Consider the following 20,711-nt stretch of genomic DNA (forward strand, 5'->3'; position numbering starts at 1 on the left):
CCCAGCCCTGTTGACCATGCAAAGCCCTCTTTACTAACATCTGGGGGCTAGTGCCAAAATTGGGAGAGCTGTCTCACTGATGAGTCAAGCAATAGCCTGACATTGTCATCCTCACGGAATCATACCTTACAGATAATGTCCCAGACTCCATCACCATCTCTGGATATGTCCTGTCCCACTGGCAGGACAGACCCAGCAGAGGTGGTGGCACAGTGGCATATAGTTGGGAAGGAGTTGTCCTGGGAGTCCTCAACATCGATTCCAGACCCCATGAAGCCTCATGGCATCATGTCAAACATGGGCAAGGAAACCTCCTGCTGATTACCACCTACCGCCATCCCTCAGCTAATGAATCAGTGCTCCTCCAAGTTGAACATTACTTGGAGGAAGCACTCAGGGTGGCAAGGGCGCAGAACGTACTCTGGGTGGGGGACTTCAATATCAATCACCAAGAGTGGCTCGGTAGCACCACTATTGACCGAGCTGGCCGAGTCCTAAAGGACATAGCTGCTAGACTGGGTCTGCGACAGGTGGTGAGGGAACCAACAAGAGGGAAAAACATACTTGACCTCATCCTCACCAACCTTCCTGCCACTGATGCATCTGTCCATGACAGTATCAGTAGGAGTGACCGCCGCACAGTTATTGTGGAGATAAAGTCCCGCCTTCACATTGAGGATACCCTCCATCGTGTTGTGTGGCAATACCACCGTGCTAAATGGGATAGATTTTGAACAGATCTAGCAACTCAAGACTGGGCATCCATGAGGCACTGTGGGCCATCAGCAGCAGCAGAATTGTACTCGAACACAATCTGTAACCTCATGGCCCGGCATATCCCCCACTCTAACATTACCATCAAGCCAGGGGATCAACCCTGGTTCAATGAAGAGTGCAGGAGCAGCACCAGGCATACCTAAAAATGAGGTGTCAACCTGGTGAAGCTATAAAACAGGACTACCTGTGTGCCAAACAGCATAAGCAGCAAGTAATAGACAGAGCTAAGTTATCACACAACCAACGGATCAGATCTAAGCTCTTCAGTCCTGCCACATCCAGTCATGAATGGTGGTGGACAAATAAATGACTCACTGGAGGAGGAGACTCCACAAATATCTCCATCCTCGATGGAGGAGCCCAGCATAGCAGTGCAAAAGATAAGACTGAAGCATTCACAAAAATCGTGCGATGAGTAACTCACCTCCTGATTTCGCAAAGCCTGTCCACCATCTACAAGGCACAATTCAGGAATGTGATGGAATACTCCCCACTTGCCTGGATGAGTGCAGCTCTTACAACACTGAAGAAGCTGGACACCATCCAGGACAAGCAGTCCACTTGATTGGCACAAACATCCACAAACATTCATTCCCTCCACCACTGACAGTGTGGCAGCAGTGTGTACCATCTACAAGATGCACTGCAGGAATTCACCAAGGCTCCTCAGACAGCACCTTGCAAACCCATGACCTCTATCACCTTGAAGGACAAGGGCAGCAGATAAATGGGAACACCACCACCTGGAAGTTCCCCTCCAAGTCACTCGTCATCCTGACTTGGAAATATATCGCCATTCCTTCACTGTCGCTGGGTCTGGAACTCCCTTCCTAACAGCACTGTGGGTGTACCGACACCACATGGACTGCAGCGGTTCAAGAAGGCAGCTCACCACCACCTTCTCAAGGGCAACTAAGGATGGGCAATAAATGCTGGCCCAGCCAGCGAAGCCCACATCCCGTGAATGAATTTTTAAAAAATAACTATTTGGTGATTCAGTTGACTGAAACTTATTTAGTCAGCTGACTGCAACACTGTGATGTATTTTTAATATCTTTTTTGCGAAGAAGGGTGGATGTTGGGGGTGATTTACTGCATGCTGTTAATCTTCATTTTATTCTGGCTACCAAATAAAGCCACTTAACAATTTGTATCTTGCCTCGTCTCAACAAAGTGCTAATCAGTTCACCTTTTGGGAAATTACAGAAGTACATGTTTGGTTTCTGGAAAGCCTCATGGCAAAATGTTCAAACAACAAAGTATTCACATTGTTACTCTGTCTGATTTATGCAGGGTAGGGAATTGTGTAGGAAAAACAAACTCCTGATCATAAAGGACAAAGACCTGAAGAGATCCATGAAGATATACCTTTGTGATTACCATTCAACGCAATGTGTAGACTAATAAGTAGTTCCAGTGGTTGTTACCTGCAGATAGATTCATTCCTCCTCTACAATTATCAGCTTTCTTTTGCTCTCATGGGCCTAGAAAGGATGGGCAGCAACTGGGAGCAGGTGAGAGTCACTGGCTAAGATTTATAAGTACAGTTGATGTAAAATTAAAGGGAACACTGCTGTATTGTTGTTGTGGGGTGGCTGATTTGTACTATTAGTAATAGAGTTTATCTGCAGTCAACTTTCTAAGTGGAAACATTCAGTTTATTTACAATATACTCAGCAGCAACATGTGTGCTTTCAACTCCAACCCCATCTCTATATACTGTCTGCTGAGGTAGCCCGCACTACTCCCCTATTGGTCGATACAGATCATGTGATCTTTCCTACAAGTACTATTCTTAAAGGTCGATTACACACTAAATAAAACCATAATTACTACAATTGTTCAGACTGAGATCCTGAAGAGAGTGATGGGAGGAGATGAGCCTTTTGTTCAAAACCTGAAGCAGTTCATAAAGAAAGAAAATGGTTATATTATCTGATATTATTGACTCAGAGTATGATGATTGCACAGCTATTCACTATTGCAACAGTGCTTGGGTACCTTGGAGATGAAGTTTCTTTGCCAGTAATGGTCTGCTGCACCCCACATCTGCCCCCACCCCCCCCCCCACCCCCCCCACCCCCCGCATCCCCCTCCCACCGACCCTCACGCAGTGTGAAAGCATGAAAGGTGGCTAGAAAATCATAAGTCCATTCAAAAAGTGGATGGTGGCAACCATGCCTTATTTACCAGTATTCTCCCTTTCCCTCTTTTCCCATTCACTCAGCCACCATAACAAATTGAATTTTAAAGCGTTGAATGTTGAATTTTAAAATATCAACCAGGTGAAGTAAAACGCAAGTGTAATTTTTGCTTTTTTTTTACATCAGTTCAAGGTTCACTTTCACCTCAGGAGCTTCTACATTCCAGTTGTGAAGGTTTCATGGGCAGAATTTTCTGCCTGTCGGGCGGGCGGGCCTGACCCAATCTCCGGCGGGCGGGGAGCTGATCCTTTAATTGTATAGTTGATCCTGTCAATGGCCTCAATTGGCCATTGACAGGTCGGCGGGCCCACAGCTGATTTTGCTGCGGGTCCGCCTTCATGAAAATTTAAATGGGCCGGGAGGACGTCGGGGGGAACCCCCAAAGTCATCCCACGTCATTTTACGTGTCGGCGAGCGGGCCCCGCCCCCTGCTCGCTGACGGCAAAATTCTGCCCCATGTTTCAGCAATATTAAATGGAAAAGCCATTTGTTCATTAATTACACATTCATGAAGTCAGATTCTACTTTCCACCATGAGTTGTTATGCACCAATTACCCCACTGCCTTGACGGATATAGACTACCCTTGTACCATGTAAGGGTGTGCTTTCTTAAAAGTATCTAAATAGTGTATTCTTCGTGGAAATGGCAGGAACTTGCTCCATGATGAAGTAAGGGCTGATACCTCACCATTTTATCACGGTGAACTACATACACAGTTATCCATTGAGTGTTATCTTTATAACTGGAGTACAAAATCCCATTTGTTTTAACTAAAACGTTGAAATAGATTTTGAGTGAGAGTCATGAAGCTAGGATGAGGCTTTATCTTTCGTGACTGGATATTAAAACATAGCAGCTGTAATCTTTTTAATTATATTAGTGCCCTTTAGGGAATTAAAATGGATGGTTCTCACTTAGGAAGGCGCAATGGTGCATTTTAGTTATAAGCAAATTGCACTGCCTGCCTCTACTTGTTTAAAACACTTTACATTTGTAACTTTTTCCAGTGTGATGAAAGGTCATGGACTTGAAATATATAAACTGTCTTTCCACAGATGCTGCCTGACCTGCTGAGCATTTCCAGCATTATCTGTTTTTATTTTAGATTTCCAGCACAGTGTTTCACCTTCAAACAGCATTGGGTCTTTGAACTTTGACAAATGTTGATATAGTTATCTTTGTGTCGAGTCATGGAGTTGAAATCCTGTCACATATCCTCAATTAGCCTGCTGGTGTTAATTCCAGTGATTTTCATTGAAAGGGTTTTTAAAGTGGGCACCCTGAAGGTGCATAGGGAGAGAGATCCAGAGATTAATGTGCAAATAATAGGATGCGATCCCCAAATTGAAAAGGTGCAGTAAGTTACCATACTGGCCTTTTATCCCTGCTTGAATCCAAACTGAACTCAGCGCGAGCTAAAAGGATAACTGAGCCTTTGCTAAACTACAAATGCTCCTTTCTAAGAGAAGCAATTTCAACTGCAATCTCCCAGAAACTGACAAACTGGGCAGATAGCACTGTAAAACTTCAGGGATCTGAATCTGACAGCGAAAGCTTTTGAACAAAACAAAAGGTGCAAAAGTAATAAGGAATCTATTGGAACCTGTCTGCAAATACTGTGGCAAATACTGACCCACAACTCAGCAATGTTGGAAAGCTGAAAAATGCCACTTGCAAAAAGTAGCTTGTTGGCTGTGAACAATAAAGTAGAACACCATTGTGAAGGAGCCTGAGCAGAAGAACTTAGGTAACTATAGCAGCTGTCAAATGGCCTTTTCATCGGACAAAGTGCTAAACATTTAAACACCTATCCAATTAGAATTAGGTGTGGCAAGGGGGAATACAGCTTACTGAAGCTTTGCCAGAACTGCCGCATCGCAAAAAATCACAAATTGGTTATTTACAGACCAGGAATGGAAGCTACCAGCTGAGTAGAAACCGACCCTTGTTTGGAACCACTGTCAGAACTGGAAAGTATTGATGCTGGCAAATTGATGGAAGGAATTTTCCAGTCACATGTACATTGAAGTTTCAAATGACAAAAGAAAAAAAAGTTTTATTTTGTCAAAGACAAGTTGTATCAAAACAAGCCAAGGTATCCTTCTAATTTTAGAAAAAAATTGCCTGAAATCAGGGAGTCAGAAGGCTGGATTCTCCTTTTCAGGGAGAATTAGTGGAAAGATGGACTTGCCCCTGACCATCCAGCTCTGCTCCATTTCCCTGGGTCAGGAGCAGTTGAATATGCTGAACAGGATTCCAGTCACCAAGAGCGAGTATAACTTCCAGCCACAAGATCTAGGCAGAGACAATTTAAGGATTGGTTCTTCTAAAGTTTTGATGAGTTAGAAGTTACTTAATGAGTTAATTGTTGAAACCTTATAAAACGTTGCTAATTTGTAAAAAATGTTAGAGTTCAAATATGCACTGTGCTCCAGTTTCTGTCTGTGAGACTGGCTGGAGCTGCTCTCTGTGGATTAATCTGAATATTGTTGATCTTCATGCTTTGATTTTGAAGCTGAGAGTTGGTGATCTGTAGTCTATCTAACCCGGGCTAATGGCAGGCTGCTGTCTGAGAGAGGCCTCTACAAGTGTGAATGGGTTTTGCCAGTCCAATTCTAATACCAAAGGAGACAAAAGTCCCACTTCAATTAAAGTGCAATAAATCACTCAATATTCACAGCTTTTTGTATAATGACAAGGCTTTGAGGTACACAGTTGGAGCAGGGTAGAGGGAATGATACAAACCTCAACTGACTGAAATGTCTCAATTTTGTCACTTGGTGCAGAGGAGAATTCATGCCTCAGTTTTACCATCTGTCATTTTAACGAGAATCTGCATCAGAGAAAAAGGTTAAAAGAAGCCTATCTTTAAGTTGGAGGTTATAAATGATTGAATCCTTCCAGCAGGTGACATAGTGGTACATTAGGTGAAATTGCATAATCAATGTTTTTATACCTCGTGTTCTGAAGAATTGACAGCTTCTTTCTCTCTTTTTAGACTGGGATCCAGTGTGCAGTTCTCATGTGATGATGGCTATGAATTGCAAGGGTCCAAAAGCATCACCTGTATGAAATTGGCTGACTTGTTTGCAGCTTGGAGTGATCACAGACCATTCTGCCGAGGTGAGAAATTACTGACAGTTACTATGCTGCGACAGATGACTAGCTTTCACCTTCACAGTCATTCAGCACCATTATTCTTCCTTATCCCTTCATTTCTGTGACTTGATGTGTCCTTCATGTCAACACATGATTGAAGGAATGGGGATTGAGTGAAAAATTAATCATTTTGAGTAGATGGGTGACCATAATAGAATAACTGCAGGAGCAATTGTACTTCAGAAGTTGCCAAAAATTTAAAGTTGAGAAAGTATATTGTGTGAACAGACACTTGTTAGCTGTAATTAAATGTTGTGACAGTCAAGGTTATGTTTTGAAATTTAGTTCATTGGTTTTGACAATTGTATATCCAGACAACAATCTTCCAACCCCAAAAAAATTCTTCATTTTACCTCTGACAGAACACTGTAGTAAGGTCAACTGTCACATATGCTAAAAGCATTATTAAATATACAAAGTATTGTATAGGCATTGCATTATGAGCAACATATAGGATGTTGTCTCTTTCAGAAAGCATTGAATTATCGAATAATTTGAATTATCCATCAAAGTGAAAAATGGGAATTAGCTGTTAATTAGAATGAAGTGATATTGAAGTAAGAATGATAAAGTAGTACCTGTATTCACTTCTTGTTATTGGGCAGAATGCAAAATTAATGATTGGCTATGTGTATATACGCAGGGGCAGATGAATTTGTGCCACATTTCTACAGCAAATATTTATTTTGTTCACTCTCCCCTGTCTTGAATTTCCTCCTCATATTGTCAGCTGAGATGATTGATTGGTAAACTTCTCCCAAGCTTCTGCAAATAGATAGAACTTACATTTATATTGTGCCTGTCATGATCTCAGGATATCTCAACGTGCTTCATAATTCATTAAGTATTTTTGATGTGTAGTCACCTTTATAATGTAAGGAAATACAGTAGAGAATTTATGTATAGCAAGGCCCCACAAACAGCAATGGAATAAATGACTAGATAATCTGTTTAAATGATGTTGGTTGAGGGGTAAAAGTTGGCCATGGCACTGTGAAAACTTCCAGCCTCTTCTTTAAATTGTGCGAATAGATGTTCTATGCCTACCGAAAGAGCAAACAGGGCCTCAGTTTAACATGTGACCTGAAAGATGGAACTTCTCACAGTGCCATATTGAAGTGTCAGGCCGGATTATGTACTCAAATCTCTGGAGTGGAGATTGAATCCATTACCTTCTGATTTAGATACAAGAATCCTTCCACCAAGTCGAGGCTGGCACTCGTTGCTTTTGATCTTCAGCTGACTGTTAGAAAGTGATCTGGCAAATAATTAATTTTCCTCTATCATTGTGCACCCACTGGACTCTGTAATGAATAAATGTTTGCCTTCTTGACCCTAGCTGTTAGCATTCAGAATAAATTTTGTTGCATATTCATCTTGCAGAGTATTTTTGGAGACATTCCAATGTCTAATGAGAACCTCAGAAATATGTTAATAAGCTTGAATTTAGAGATATCTAGTCTTCAAAGATCATTTGAATTCTATCCCAAACATGGTCATTATAGACTGTTTCCTAGGAATAAATATAATGATTGTAAGGTTCATATGGAGAGGTCAACCTCAATTCATATGTGAAGGTCCAGGAACTAATGAACAGCACTGTCTCTTGCACTTTTTTAAAAAGATTTAATAATATCACAGACTGTTCTAGTGGAATTTCAACTAAATACTAAAGCCTGATGAGCACATTTGATCAGGCATCCAATGTGTTTTTCTCAATGTGGACGGGGAGTGATTCTTGTACTGTTAATGAGAAAGAGCCTTCACCCTAAAGCAAAGAGTTTCAGAGAAGTCTTACTGATGTAGGAGAAACTATAAAGCTAAATTAATCCCACAGCTGGGTTTTCAACATGTAATGTCTCTGTAAAAGATTATAATCATTATAAAGAAACTTCTCATTTCTTACATAGGAATGGAGATTAATTAATGGAACACAATAAGCTTAAAATAACAGGTGTCCATAGTGCAAGTAGAAGATAATGACCATTTTATTTAGCTAAATCTTAAGCGATGTATGTACTGTTTTCTGACATACCTTTTTCTGCTGGATAGTTTGCAATATATAAACTCTGGAATATTATGTTTCTGATTTGGAGATTCAAGCTCAAATTTAGCATTGGCTTCAGATTCACTTGCTTTGTGGGTTGCAGAATTCTCCTCACTTTTCAGGGCCTTTGGTTTGAGGCAAGAACCAAAATGATGAGATAGTAAGACTTCTCTCTGTGTTGGCAGTAAAAGTCTTATGGGTCAATACAAGGATAGGTTGGACAGGCTGGTCTTGTTTCCGCCGGAGTTTAGAAGACTGAGGGGTTAATTGATTGAAGATCCTGAATGGCCTTGACGAGATGGATGTGGAAAGGATGTTTCCTCTTGTGGGTGAGTCCAGAACTAGGGTGCACTCTTTTAAAATTAGTTTTTGTGCTTATAGGACAGATATGAGGAGAATTTTTTTCTCTCAGAGTGTTGTGTGACTTTGGAACTTTCTGCCTCAGAAGGTGGTGGAAACAGGGTCATTGAATATTTTTAAGGCAGAAGTAGATAGATTGTTGTTAGGCAAGGGAATCAAAGGTAGATGGGAATGTGGAACTCGAAACACAAACAGATCAGCCGTGATCTTATTGAATGGAGGAGCAGGCTTGAGGGGCCGAATGGCCTACTTCTGCTCCTATTTCATATGTTTGTATGTAAAACCATCTCAGTTGAGCTGCTAGCAATGGATGTAAGCCTGCAGCACAAAACTGGAAAGTTCAATTTAATATGCAGGAGCTGGAGATGCTGTTGTTGTGGGTGAGTCATAATATCTCAGCTTACCAGATGTACCTGACCTGGGAGTGCTTGACACTTAACGTCTGAGGTGAAAAGATACTCCATTCCATATGCACATCTCTCTTATCCTGATCTGTAAAATAAATCTGTTTGGAGGTTTTATTTTAAATAATCGCAACCCATTCCTGCTGGATCATCTGTGTGTCAAGATTGTTCTTTCCCCATCTAGTTAACTGCATCGATGATTTTCCTGGAGATGCTTCCAATCTTGATCATTCTTTAAAATGAGAAAAATGAGATAGATGTTCACAGCAAATCTGTGATATTGATCAGGGTGATGGGGAGGGATGGGGTTGGGGATCAAATGGAAACAGATGTGAACCACCTGGTTCCTGTGAATTGAAGCTGTTCACCAATTTCTCTCCAAATTCCATGCCAAGATATCATCCTGAATTCAACCTGCAAATTCAAATTGTGCTTAAGTTATTGCAGTTGGTGTATGATGTTGATAGTAGTTGCATTATCAATGTGAAAATCAGCTGCATCTTTTCTACACATTGGCCTCCTCAATATTATTCTTGCAATATAGGGCTCTGCTCTAGTCAGGTATACTTGATTCTTTTTCAAGAAATGCTATATTACAATCACTGCTTTGTTTGCTTGGATTCAATATTTTGAAATTTTTATAGCAGAACCACATGTAGTTATCTGTCTGTCCCTTATGAAGGGAAACCAGCAACATTAGCAAGTGTTCAATTTCCTTGTTCCAAAGCTCCTTTGATCAAGAGCAACTGGCAGTGTTCAGAGAAGAAATAGTAGCTTATTTTAATTTTCTTTCGCTCCCCACAATGAATTTTCCCTTTTTCTAGAAGTGATAGTTGAAACTTGTGATTAGACTATAAGAGATTGGTTTTATTCACACCACAGGAGCTGATTCAGCTCATGTAGGGCACCTGGAGGGATAATCACAGATGGCCTTATTCTTGGCAGGATGAAATGGCAGTTACATGTTGTAGAACTCACAGGCTAAAAGGAACATTAAGTTGAAATGGAGAAATGAAAATGGGCAAGCCATTTGTCAATGAGGGGAGAATGCAAATGCTACTTGATCGTTGTCCTTTTTAGCACTACTGTTGAAAAGCCACACTTGTACTTACAGGCAGAACTCTAGCCTCTGCCTTCCAGTTTATAGAGCTGATGAACTACATTGAAAATGAATAGAATCTTGAATGGATATCAAAGCCTGCATAGTTTGTGTGGCATGGCTGGAAGAATTCAATCGTAACATCCATTTGTGTTCAGCGCTGAAGATATCATTTTGTTATTTTGCAATTAAATAGTAGGAGCATAAGATTGGAGAAAAAAAACCACTGGAGTCCATTTGGTCAATCCGAGAAAGTACTGAATCTGCAATCACATCCGGAACAAGTACTCATAGGGAGTGCATTGCAGGTGATAGTGTACAGTTTGTGATTTTCAGGCTACTTGTTTTAATAGGTGACAATTCACAGGCTGCACGTCAGTGATTTCTATTGATGTGCTCCCTGCAGAGCTTTACAGAACCAGCCTTTATATTTTTTTCTATGACTCAGGCTTATTTCACCAAGCAAATTAACTGTCCAGTTCCATCTTGAATTGATATGCACAAACCCTTTGGACAGTCTGTTCTGGACAGGTCCCAACCCCTGTGTGAACTAGATGAAGGTAGACTGTTCATTTTCTCTCTTTTGAATTTGCAGATTTTCTGGTTCTGTCAAACAATTTAATGGCTTAGTTTATCTGTACCTCTTAGAACTGATAAACTCTGCTTAGGTCTCTGCTGATCTGCCTCTGCCCCAGGGTAAACTATCCTAGCTTTTTTAACTTCTGCGTATAGCTCAGGAGCCTAAATCTTGATATCAGTTAATTCCTCCTCTGTTCACTCTCCAAAGTCAGCTTGTCTCACTACAGTTCCTTCTCTCAGATTTTCTTGCAAGAAATGGTCATGTGTTGTCATTGTGTTAATTTCCTCGCTGAACCAGAAAACAATCTCCTGTCCAATGCCTTGAAATGAGTTTAGATTTTGGGGATTATTTGTCTTAAAACAAAGCAGCACGAGTAGTAATTGCTATGAGGGCAAATATTTAATGAGATGTGTAACATCTTTTATTATTGAAGTTGACAGCACTGCCATTGCTTTGGAAAATGTATCAAATCTATTTTTAAATAGATTTGCCATCTGCTTTAGTCACACATGTACTGTATACTTATTGTCTCTCAATTGAAGTGAATTGAGATAAAATTTACCATAAATTGATTATGTCTGACTTGAATGATATTTCTAATGGCATCAAGACTTACATCCATTCACAGTATCAAATAATTCATCATACTAATTGTTCCACTGTTCTGAACTCTTTCAACCTCTTTTGTTACAGCTCGGGTATGTGGTGCACATCTGAATGGTCCTACTGGTGTTATTTCATCCCCTAATTTCCCAGTCCAGTATGATAGTGATGCACACTGTGTATGGGTGATTACTGCCTCCAATCCTGACAAGGTAAGCTACTTCAATTTCTCTTGCATTTCACATTAACCTCCCAAATCTAGGTTTTCTCACCCTGTTGCCCCATCCACGCGCCTTTCCCTGGAGAATCCATTTCCTGCTTGCTGACTGGCTGACTCGCAGGCTGCTTCCTGTCAGAAAGAATTACATTTTCCTAAAGCCTGTTGACAGTTTAAAAAGTCAAGGGAATCATGAAAAGCTCGTATTAGGGAAGTGACAAAGTTAATTCTTGATTCCACTCCATTTTTATTCTTGGAGTATAAAGAAGTACAAAAATGATGTCCGTCTCCACAGTGCCTTCATCCAAAATCTATTACTGTTAAGAAGTAAGACTTGCATTTTTACAGCACCCTTGATGACCTCAGGATACTCTAACAGCCACTTTGTGAAGTGTAGTCACTGTTGGATGTGGGAAATGCAGTACCCAATTACATACAGCACTGTTCCACAAAGAGCAATGTGTTAATGACCTGCTGATCATGTTGTTCGAAGAATACATATTGGCCAGGACAATGGGGGAAAATGCCTCAGCTGTGGAATCTTTTCGATCCACCTGGGAGGGCAGATGGGGCCTCAGTTTAATGTTGCATTCAAACAATGGCACCTCCGACAGTACAATATTCCATCAGCACTGGAATGAAGTGTTGGCCTGAGTTATGTGCTTATGGAAAGTATGCATTCATTTATAAACATAAAATGTGTCTCAAACATCATGATTGTACAGTGTTTCATCCAGATCCTGTACCATTTCTCCGCCCATCCTTTGTGTTCTGCCATTTTTCATGCTCCCTTTCTCTTCCCATAAATATATTAACTCCTAGGTTGAAAGTGATTTATACAATGGCTTCTCACACCTGAGTGCCATTTCTTTATGTGGGAGATTGACAGTTCATGTCAGCAGCATACGGGCTATCCCAGGCAATTTCTATCCTGATCTCAGCCTATGTTTGCATGTAAACACACTCCCACACCCACCCACCCACACCCACACAGGCAAACCACAACACACATACACGAACACATGCACACACTCATGTGCACAATGACACAAGCATTGTTTTACAATCTTAAGCTAATTTTAGTTTTAAAACAAAAATTACATCCCCCCAATTATCTCTTCGTATTTACCGTTATATACAATGCTGAATTAATTGAATTAAACTGGCAAAAAGTGAACCTTAGACAATCAACAATGATAAAGGTACAAACTATGTTAAGACACAGTCTGTGTGAGGCATTAATAAGTATTTTTCTTTTGTTACACTAACCTTACAACAAACTGCCATCTTTGTATTATAGTCAAAACAGCACAATGTAAAATTATTATGCAGTTATTTTGCTGTCACTTTGATCAAACAATGGAAACTGTTCCTTTTTCACTAGACACCAAACATTTTTCACTAGCGACAAACCTTCAACTCTCATCTCCCTAAACTCATCTGGCCTTTCTTGAAATGGTTATTAATATTCATTAATCAGGGGGGTGGTACTTGCAAAAGTAATTAACTTCCATTCCCATGGTTACAGCCGACTTTCTAAGCTTTTACACTGAATCTCTATGATGTGATTGACCTACATTTAGTAATTAGTTGCACATTACTCGACGCTACAAGGTTATTTATGCATTTTAAAGTTTCTACACCCTACAATGACCAATTTTGGCAGAAACTCTTTGAATTCACCTTGTTGAGTCACTTACTGGAGTTACTTACTCTGATGTCTCAACTTCGCCATTTTAATAATGATGAAAACACCATTATTTCCTTTTACATGAATAGTTTGTGTTCTATAACATTTTATTAATTTATCAGGAATCCATGAGATATCAGGACTTGTTTCAGATTTCCAACATCCACATTATTTTGCTTTTCTTCTGTTTTGTTCACAGTTATTATCTATGTTATTTTGTAATGGAAAGCTTTCTAAGCTCCCTACTTGTGTCATGCATTTTTTTTCTCATTTTCTGTAGCTGAGTATACGAAATGATAAGTGGTACAGGAGGGAGGGCTTCAGATTCCTGAGGCATTGGGACCAGTTCAGGGGCAAGAGGGATGTGTACAAACCGGACAGGTTGCACGTGAACAGATCTTGGACCAATGTCTTTGCAGGGCGGTTAACTAATTCTGTGGGGGAGAGTTTAAACTGGTCTGGCAGAGGGATGAACACCAGTAGAAAGGAAACTAGGAGGGACAAACAGCAAGTGAATAGAAAACAGTATAAAATGGGAAAAAACATAAACAGACAAAAAAGCAAAACAGATGAGCATGTTGTTGGGATGCACGTAATAATAAGTTCGACAAATTACATATGCAAGTTGCCACATAGCTGTAATGGGATCCTAGCTTAAACATGGTCACGAATGGCAACTAAACATTCTTGGCTATAAAGTATTCAGAAGGGGTAGGGAAGGAAAAAAATGGAGGAAGTTTGCTGTAATGTTCAAGAATAATTTTATAGTTCTATAAAGGGAAGTGCAAAGACTGAATCTATTGCTTACAGTTAATAGAAAGAAAAGGAACTGTTACATTGCTGGGTGATTACTGTACAATAGTGAATAGTGGGAAGGAGATAGAGGAGCAAATCTATGTATTAAGCAAATTTCATAGAAATTTAAAAATAACAGAGCAGTAATAGTAGAAGGCTTCAATTATCCTAATAGAAACTGGGAAAAGAAAACAGAGTAAAGGGTAAGGAGGACAAAGAATTCCTAAAGATTGTACAGGAGAACTTTCATAATTAATATCTTTCTAGCCCAATGATCTAGCTTTGCAGGTGGAGTGTGTTTCAGTGGAAGAACAACTGGTAATAGTGATCATAATACAATTAGGCTTAAAGTAGTTGTGGAAAGAGACAAAGAAAAATCAAAGGTGAAAATACCCAACTTGAAGAAAGCCAATTTTTAGTGATTTTAGAAGGATCTAGCACAGGTGGGGTGGAAAGAAAAAGATTGGCCAAGAAAACAATAGGTGAGCAATAGTAGACCTTCAAGTCAGACATTGTTTGAGTGCAAACCAAGAAAATTGCTATATGGAGGAAAGATGGGGCACCCAAATCTAGAGCTCCAAAGATAACATGGGAAATCAAAGTTAAAATGAAATAGGAGAAACTTAATGATATATACCAGATACAGAATACGATGGAAAACCAGGCAGAATACAAAGAATGAAGAGGGAAATTGAAAAAGCAAAGAGAAAGTATGAGAAAAAATTAGTTGAAAAGAACGAATGTATGCATTGTAACCGCTATACATTTCTTTCTGGTGCAAAAGCACAACAGGAAAAGTGGCCCAAGCCCATGGCTAACGAAAGAAATTAAGGATAGTATTAGATCCAAAGATGAGTCATATAAAGTTGCTATAAAAAGTAGCAAGCCTGAGGATTGGGAGCAGCTTAGAATTCAGCAAAGGAGGACTAACAGATTGATTAAGAGGGGTAAAATAGAATATGAGAGTAAACTTGCAAGGAACATAAAAGTGGATTGTAAAGCTTCTATAAATATGTAAAAAGAAAAAGGTTAGTGAAGAAAAAATGTAGGCCCCTTACAGTCCGAAACAGGAGAATTTATAATAGAGAACGAGGAAATTGCAGAGTAATTAAAAAACTACTTTAGCTTTGTCTTCACGGAGGAAAACACAAATAACATCCCAGAAATGCAAGGGAATCAAGGGTCTAGTGAGAAGGAGGAATTGAAGGAAATTAGGCTTACTAAAAAAAGCGCTGGAGAAATTAATAGGACTGAAAGCCAATAAATCCCCAGGGCCTGATAATCCACATCCCAGGAGGTGGCCAAAGAAATAATGGATGCGTTGGTTGTCATTTTCTAAAATTCTGTAGATTCTGAAACAGTCCTGGCAGATTGGAGGGTGGCAAATGTAACCCCATTATTTAAAAAAGGAGGGAGGGAGAAAACAGGGAATTACAGACCGGTTAGCCTAACATCAGTAGTAGGGAAAATGCTAGAGTCTGTTATAAAGGATGTGATAACAGGACACTTAGAAAATATCAATGGGATTAGATAAGGTCAGCATGGATTTATGAAAGGCAAATCACCCACTGGAGTTTTTGAGGACATAATGAGCAGAATAGATAAAGGGGAACCAGTGAATGTGGTGTATTTGGACTTTCAGATGCTTTGATAAAGTCCCACATAAGAGGTTAGTGTGATAAAGTAAAGCAGATGGGATTAGGGGTAATATATTGGCATGGATTGAGAACTGGTTAGCAGACAGGAAACAGAGAGTAGGAATAAATGGGGTTTTTTTCGGAATGGCAAGTTGCCTAAACAATTATTATGACTAGACTGGCCATGAAATGATTTGGAACATCCTGAGAATGTGAAAGATGAATGCAAGTTTTTTTTTCTCTTGAGTGTGATTACATACAATCAAATCCTGTCAATGTGTTACAAAAGTAAATCTTTTTTAAGTGTTTCTGTTTTATAAGTTTTGTCTCTGCTGTGCTTGACAATTAACTGTGTGGTCAGCGGCAAAGCAATGGTGCTTGCTACTGATCTTGAAGCAAGCTGTCCACAAATATCAAGCAATCTCTGTGGTGTGGATTTCTCCTTTGCTGATGTCAGTATGAATCTTGAGCCAAATCAAGGGGATTCCCAAGGTGTCCAGTAACAGAGTAAGGAGTCAATTTCAATGAAGTATTCTCTTAGACAACAAACCAGGAGGTTAAAAGCACAGAACCCCTTCACTTTTCATTTACTTTTCTATCTGAAAAGAAATGAAATGTTTGTGTGTTTGGGAATAAGATAGAAGCTAAAATAAAGTAAAACAAACTTTAAAAACATTCTAACAAAGCGTTATTTTAATCACAATGAAGAAATGTGAAATTCCATAAATATAAAATGAGCTTTTCAGATCTAGTGAAGGTGTTTAACGGTTATTATAAAGTAAGTGCAATGTTAAAAACCCAGTTACACCTCATTCAACAAGGTGTAACTTTTTCAAGGGTCATTACAGCAAGACTACCTAAAGTGTAAGATTTTGCCAATTCACTGATTGTTTCGGGATTGCTGTCTGTGGAAACTTCATCAGTGCATCCTCTGGAGGAGCATGGGGACACTGACAGTAACTCCTGAATTTCCACATTACTCTGTGCATGTTCGGTCTCCTGAAGTTGCTGTTAGTTTCAGTAGAGTAATGATGGTGAATGCTGACAGTTTTGCCATCATTACCACTGCAAAATCTGGACCATCTATGATTTTAAAAGAATGGGGCATATCCATTCCAATGATGTAACACAAAAGGATTCCTTAAGAGACATCACTGATATCACTAGAATAGCTTTGTTACTGTTTTCTATTTTCTTTCTGCCTGTTATAAATATTTAGCAAATACACAATTTACAGAATGGAATTTACAGAGAAGGCCAGTAAATATAAATATTAAAAAAGAGACAGTCTATGGTATATACTTTCTATTAATTGTACAGAGCCTTTAGTTTCTTCCTTTAAGAGAAATCACACAGCTTAAATATTTACCTTAGCTCCAGAAATTCTCAGCAACAACTATAAATATCAACAATGATACAGGTGTTGTATGCTGCAGCTGATATTGAAATATAATTTTGTTTCTTCTTTTGAGATGCCTACATATCAGATTTGGCACACCAATTGAATTTATCTGTGGCCCAATTATTGTAACCACAGATGGACAGCTTGTTTTCCAGCATCCTTTGGTGGATATATTCTCCAACCAGCAACCTCCACACAGTGAAAACATGCTGAAGTCTCACATTGGTGCACTTTTTCAAAGTAGGGGTGAACATTCAGAGTCACTGTGAGAATCTCAGTATGGTAAAAGTGAACACTCTTAAGCTCTGGTTGCCACTTATGAATTCTGCTAAACTTTGGAAGTCTAAGATTACTGAGCTGCTGTCATGTTTGACTAGATTTCATAACCTCTGTCATTATTGATCAAGTAATCACTACACAACATAACCAGAATATGTCTTTGTGTTTGTAGATCATGGTAGCGATAATCCCAATAAGTATCTGGTGTAAAAGCGAATATTGTTATGGATAGGGGAAAGGTGTGGGATAATTTCCCCTTCCTTCCCACTTCTTGACTGACTGCAAAAAGTTGCATTTCTGAGAAGAAGCGTTTTAACCTGCCCTTTCAGTGCTGATGCAAAAAAGCTTTCTTTTAAATTTAAATTTAAAATTAAAAGGATGAATAAATTTCTATTTATCACAAAACCTGAAATGTAAAATGCACCAAACACCCATTCCCCAAGCCGGAATCTTCCCCGCCTCCCCCACTCCTGCCATCAGTGAGATTTGTGGTGGGCGGGGAGGCGGAAGATATGGCGTGGAGTGAAAAATTGGCTTTCTGATGTGGATCTAAGTCGGGTTTGTCCTCGCCTGACATTCATAAAGGGTTGATGGTGGGTTGGGTCTCCTGCTGAAGCTCAGTGGAAACCCACTTTGCATATCCATGCTCATTAAAACACCAACAGATGGGAATCGTGCATCCCTGTCAAATCTCCATTCTGTAACTCAACTGGACATTGTGTGCACCTTGTGAGAGAGAACTTTAAAGCACTTACCTTGGAGTCAATAAAAGCAAAATACCATGGATGCTGGGAATCTGAAATAAGAATAGAAAATGTTGGAATAACTCAGCAGGTCTGGCAGCATCTGTGGAGAGAGAAACAGATTTAATGTTTTGAGTCGTATGACTCTTCTTCAGAGTCTTTCACCTTGGAGTCAAAGCTAGCTGCACCACTGCAGCTGGCCACACGTATGTGTGCACGAGAAACACAGCTAGAGGGTATTGGTAAATGCAAGACATGAAGGGTGGGGGGTGTGGGTACAGTTCACAAAGTGGGGGTGTCCAGAGGAGAAGCGGGGGGTAAAGGGGAGAAGAAGGGGGAGGGGGCAGAGGAGAAGAAAGGAGGGGGGCAGAGGAGAAGGGGGGGGCAAAGGAGGAAGAGAGAAAGATGAGAAGGGGGTTTCCAGAGGAAAAGAAGGAGGATTCCCAGAGGAGGACAAGGGGGTGGATCTGGATGGAGTGCGTTAAAGGGAAATGGAGGAAGTAAGGCATGAAGGGAAAGTGGGAGGAGGGGAGGTGAGGTGGGTCCAGAGTGCTTCAGAGGGAGGGGGTCAGTTCAGATGACATTGGAATCCTGGGGGGAGAACTGGTGGGGCTGGTGATGTGAGGGGACAGTGACTGAGAGGGGCAAGTGGGACGCAGTAGGATTGAAGGGTCAGGGTCCGGATGTGGGGGGGTATTCTCATCTGGAAGGTCATTGAGGGGGACAAGGATGGTCGCACGGACTACGGGGATGGGGAGGACCAAGGTGGGCATCAGAATGATGACTGGGGTGGGCTCAGCAGGGAGGGAAGGGGTGTGCAGATTAATAGTGATAAGGTTCAGGGTGATGTGGGAGGCTCAAGGGTTACCGAGGAGAGTGCAGGAGAGTAGGGGGGAGGTGATGGCGTAGTGATGTTGTCTCTGGACTAGTAATCCAGAGACCCACGGTAATGCTCTGGGCATCCGGGTTCAAATTCAATAAAAATCTGGAATTAGAACTCTAATGAAACCATTGTCACCATCCGGTTCACTAATGTCCTTTCGGGAAGGAAATCAGCCGTCCTTACCTGGTCTGGCCTACCTGTGACTCCAGACCCACAGCAATGTGGTTGACTCTTAAATGCCCTCTGAAATGGCCCAGCAAACCACTCAGTTGTAACAAACTGCAACAAAGTCACAAAAAAGAAATGAAACCGGATGGACCATCCAGCATCGACCTAGGCATCAGAAATGACAATGGCAAACTCAGCCCTATCGACCATGTAAAGTCCTCCTTACTAACATCGGGGGCTTGTGCCAAAATTGGGAGAGCTGTCTCACAGACTAGTCAAGCAATAGTCTGACATAGTCATCCTCACGGAATCATACCTTACAGATAATGTCCCAGACCCCACCATCACCATCCCTGGGTATGTCCTGTCCTACCGGCAGGACAGACCCAGTAGAGGAGGTGGCACAGTGGTATACAGGCAGGAGGGAGTTGCCCTTGGAGTCCTCAACATCGACTCCGGATCACATGAAGTCTCATGGCATCAGGTCAAACATGCGCAAGGAGACCTCCTGCTGATTACCACGTACTGCCCTCCCTCAGCTGAGAATCAGTACTCTCCATGTTGAACACCACTTAGAGGAAGCACTGAGAGTGGAAAGGGTGCAGAATGTACTCTGGGTGGGGGACTTCAATGTCCATCAGCAAGAGTGGCTCAGTAGCACCACTACTGACTGAGTGGGCTGAGTTTATGAATAAATATATGAGCCACCGAAGTGTGTCTCTCTGTGCCGGTGGAAGGTGCAGCTGAATGCTGTGATGGCTATACAGGTGTGAAGTCATCCTCTTGCTCCTGTGAGGCCTCCTGCTGGCTGGGGCTGATTTAACGTGCAGGACTGGCCTCAACTACTTCCTGCTGTCACCTAGAATGGAGAGAAGAGAGAATGAGTGAGTGCCTAGGCTGACTCAAGCATGGCAAACGTCAATCATCTTGATTTTCTGAGGTTTTACTGGATAATGCATGCTTCCTTACTGGATGCTTGGGAGACACCCACCTCACTGTCAGCACAGGTATGGTCATGGTCCTCCTGTGCCAGCTTGGAAGCCTGCTGTTCAAACTGTGAGAGGTGCCGGAGCTCAGGCATTCTCCCTCCCATTTTCTCTTTCTCCCTCCTTTTGTGAGTGGTTTCCTCCTGCATAAAGACATATGGATGGATTGTGAGCACTTATGATGAAATAGCAGGTTGCAGGCTCCTAATTCTGTGGCTGTTAACTGACCTCCCCAAACCCTGACACCATGTGCATGACACAAGCAAGGAGTGTGATGGAATAATCTCCGCTTGTCTGCATGCGTGCAGTCCCAACAACACTGAGGAAGCTGGATGCCATCCAGGACAAAGCAGCCCGCTTGGTTGACACCCCATCCAGCGCCCTGAGCATTTAGTCCCTCCACCACCTGGCAGCAGTGTGCACCATGTACAAGATGCACTGCAGCAAGTTATCAAGGCTCCTTGAACAGCACCCTCCAACCCAGCAAGTTCTACCAGCTAGAAGGACAAGGGCAGCATACGCTTGGGAGCATCAGCACCTGCAAGTTGCCCTCTACTCCACACCTTATGGCTTTGCCTCCACTGGCTGGGTGAAAATCTTGTAGTTCCCTCACAAACAGCACAGCACATGGACTGCAGGGGTTCAGTATGGCTGGACACCAGCAACTTGTCGAGGA

General features: G+C 41.2%; 1 protein-coding gene across 1 annotated transcript in view; it reads left to right on the forward strand.

Moving 5' to 3' along the window:
- The window catches only part of csmd2 (CUB and Sushi multiple domains 2), a 1,856,113-nt gene that overhangs the window by 1,202,720 nt on the left and 632,682 nt on the right, over positions 1–20,711 (forward strand). Inside the window, exons 10-11 of the mRNA XM_078566065.1 lie at positions 5,982–6,106; positions 11,326–11,447. Coding sequence (XP_078422191.1) covers positions 5,982–6,106; positions 11,326–11,447 — 247 coding nt within the window. The remainder of the gene's footprint in view (positions 1–5,981; positions 6,107–11,325; positions 11,448–20,711) is intronic.

Source organism: Cetorhinus maximus, chromosome 21, assembly GCF_964194155.1.
Source record: "Cetorhinus maximus chromosome 21, sCetMax3.hap1.1, whole genome shotgun sequence".
Classification (NCBI taxonomy): Eukaryota; Metazoa; Chordata; class Chondrichthyes; order Lamniformes; family Cetorhinidae; genus Cetorhinus; species Cetorhinus maximus.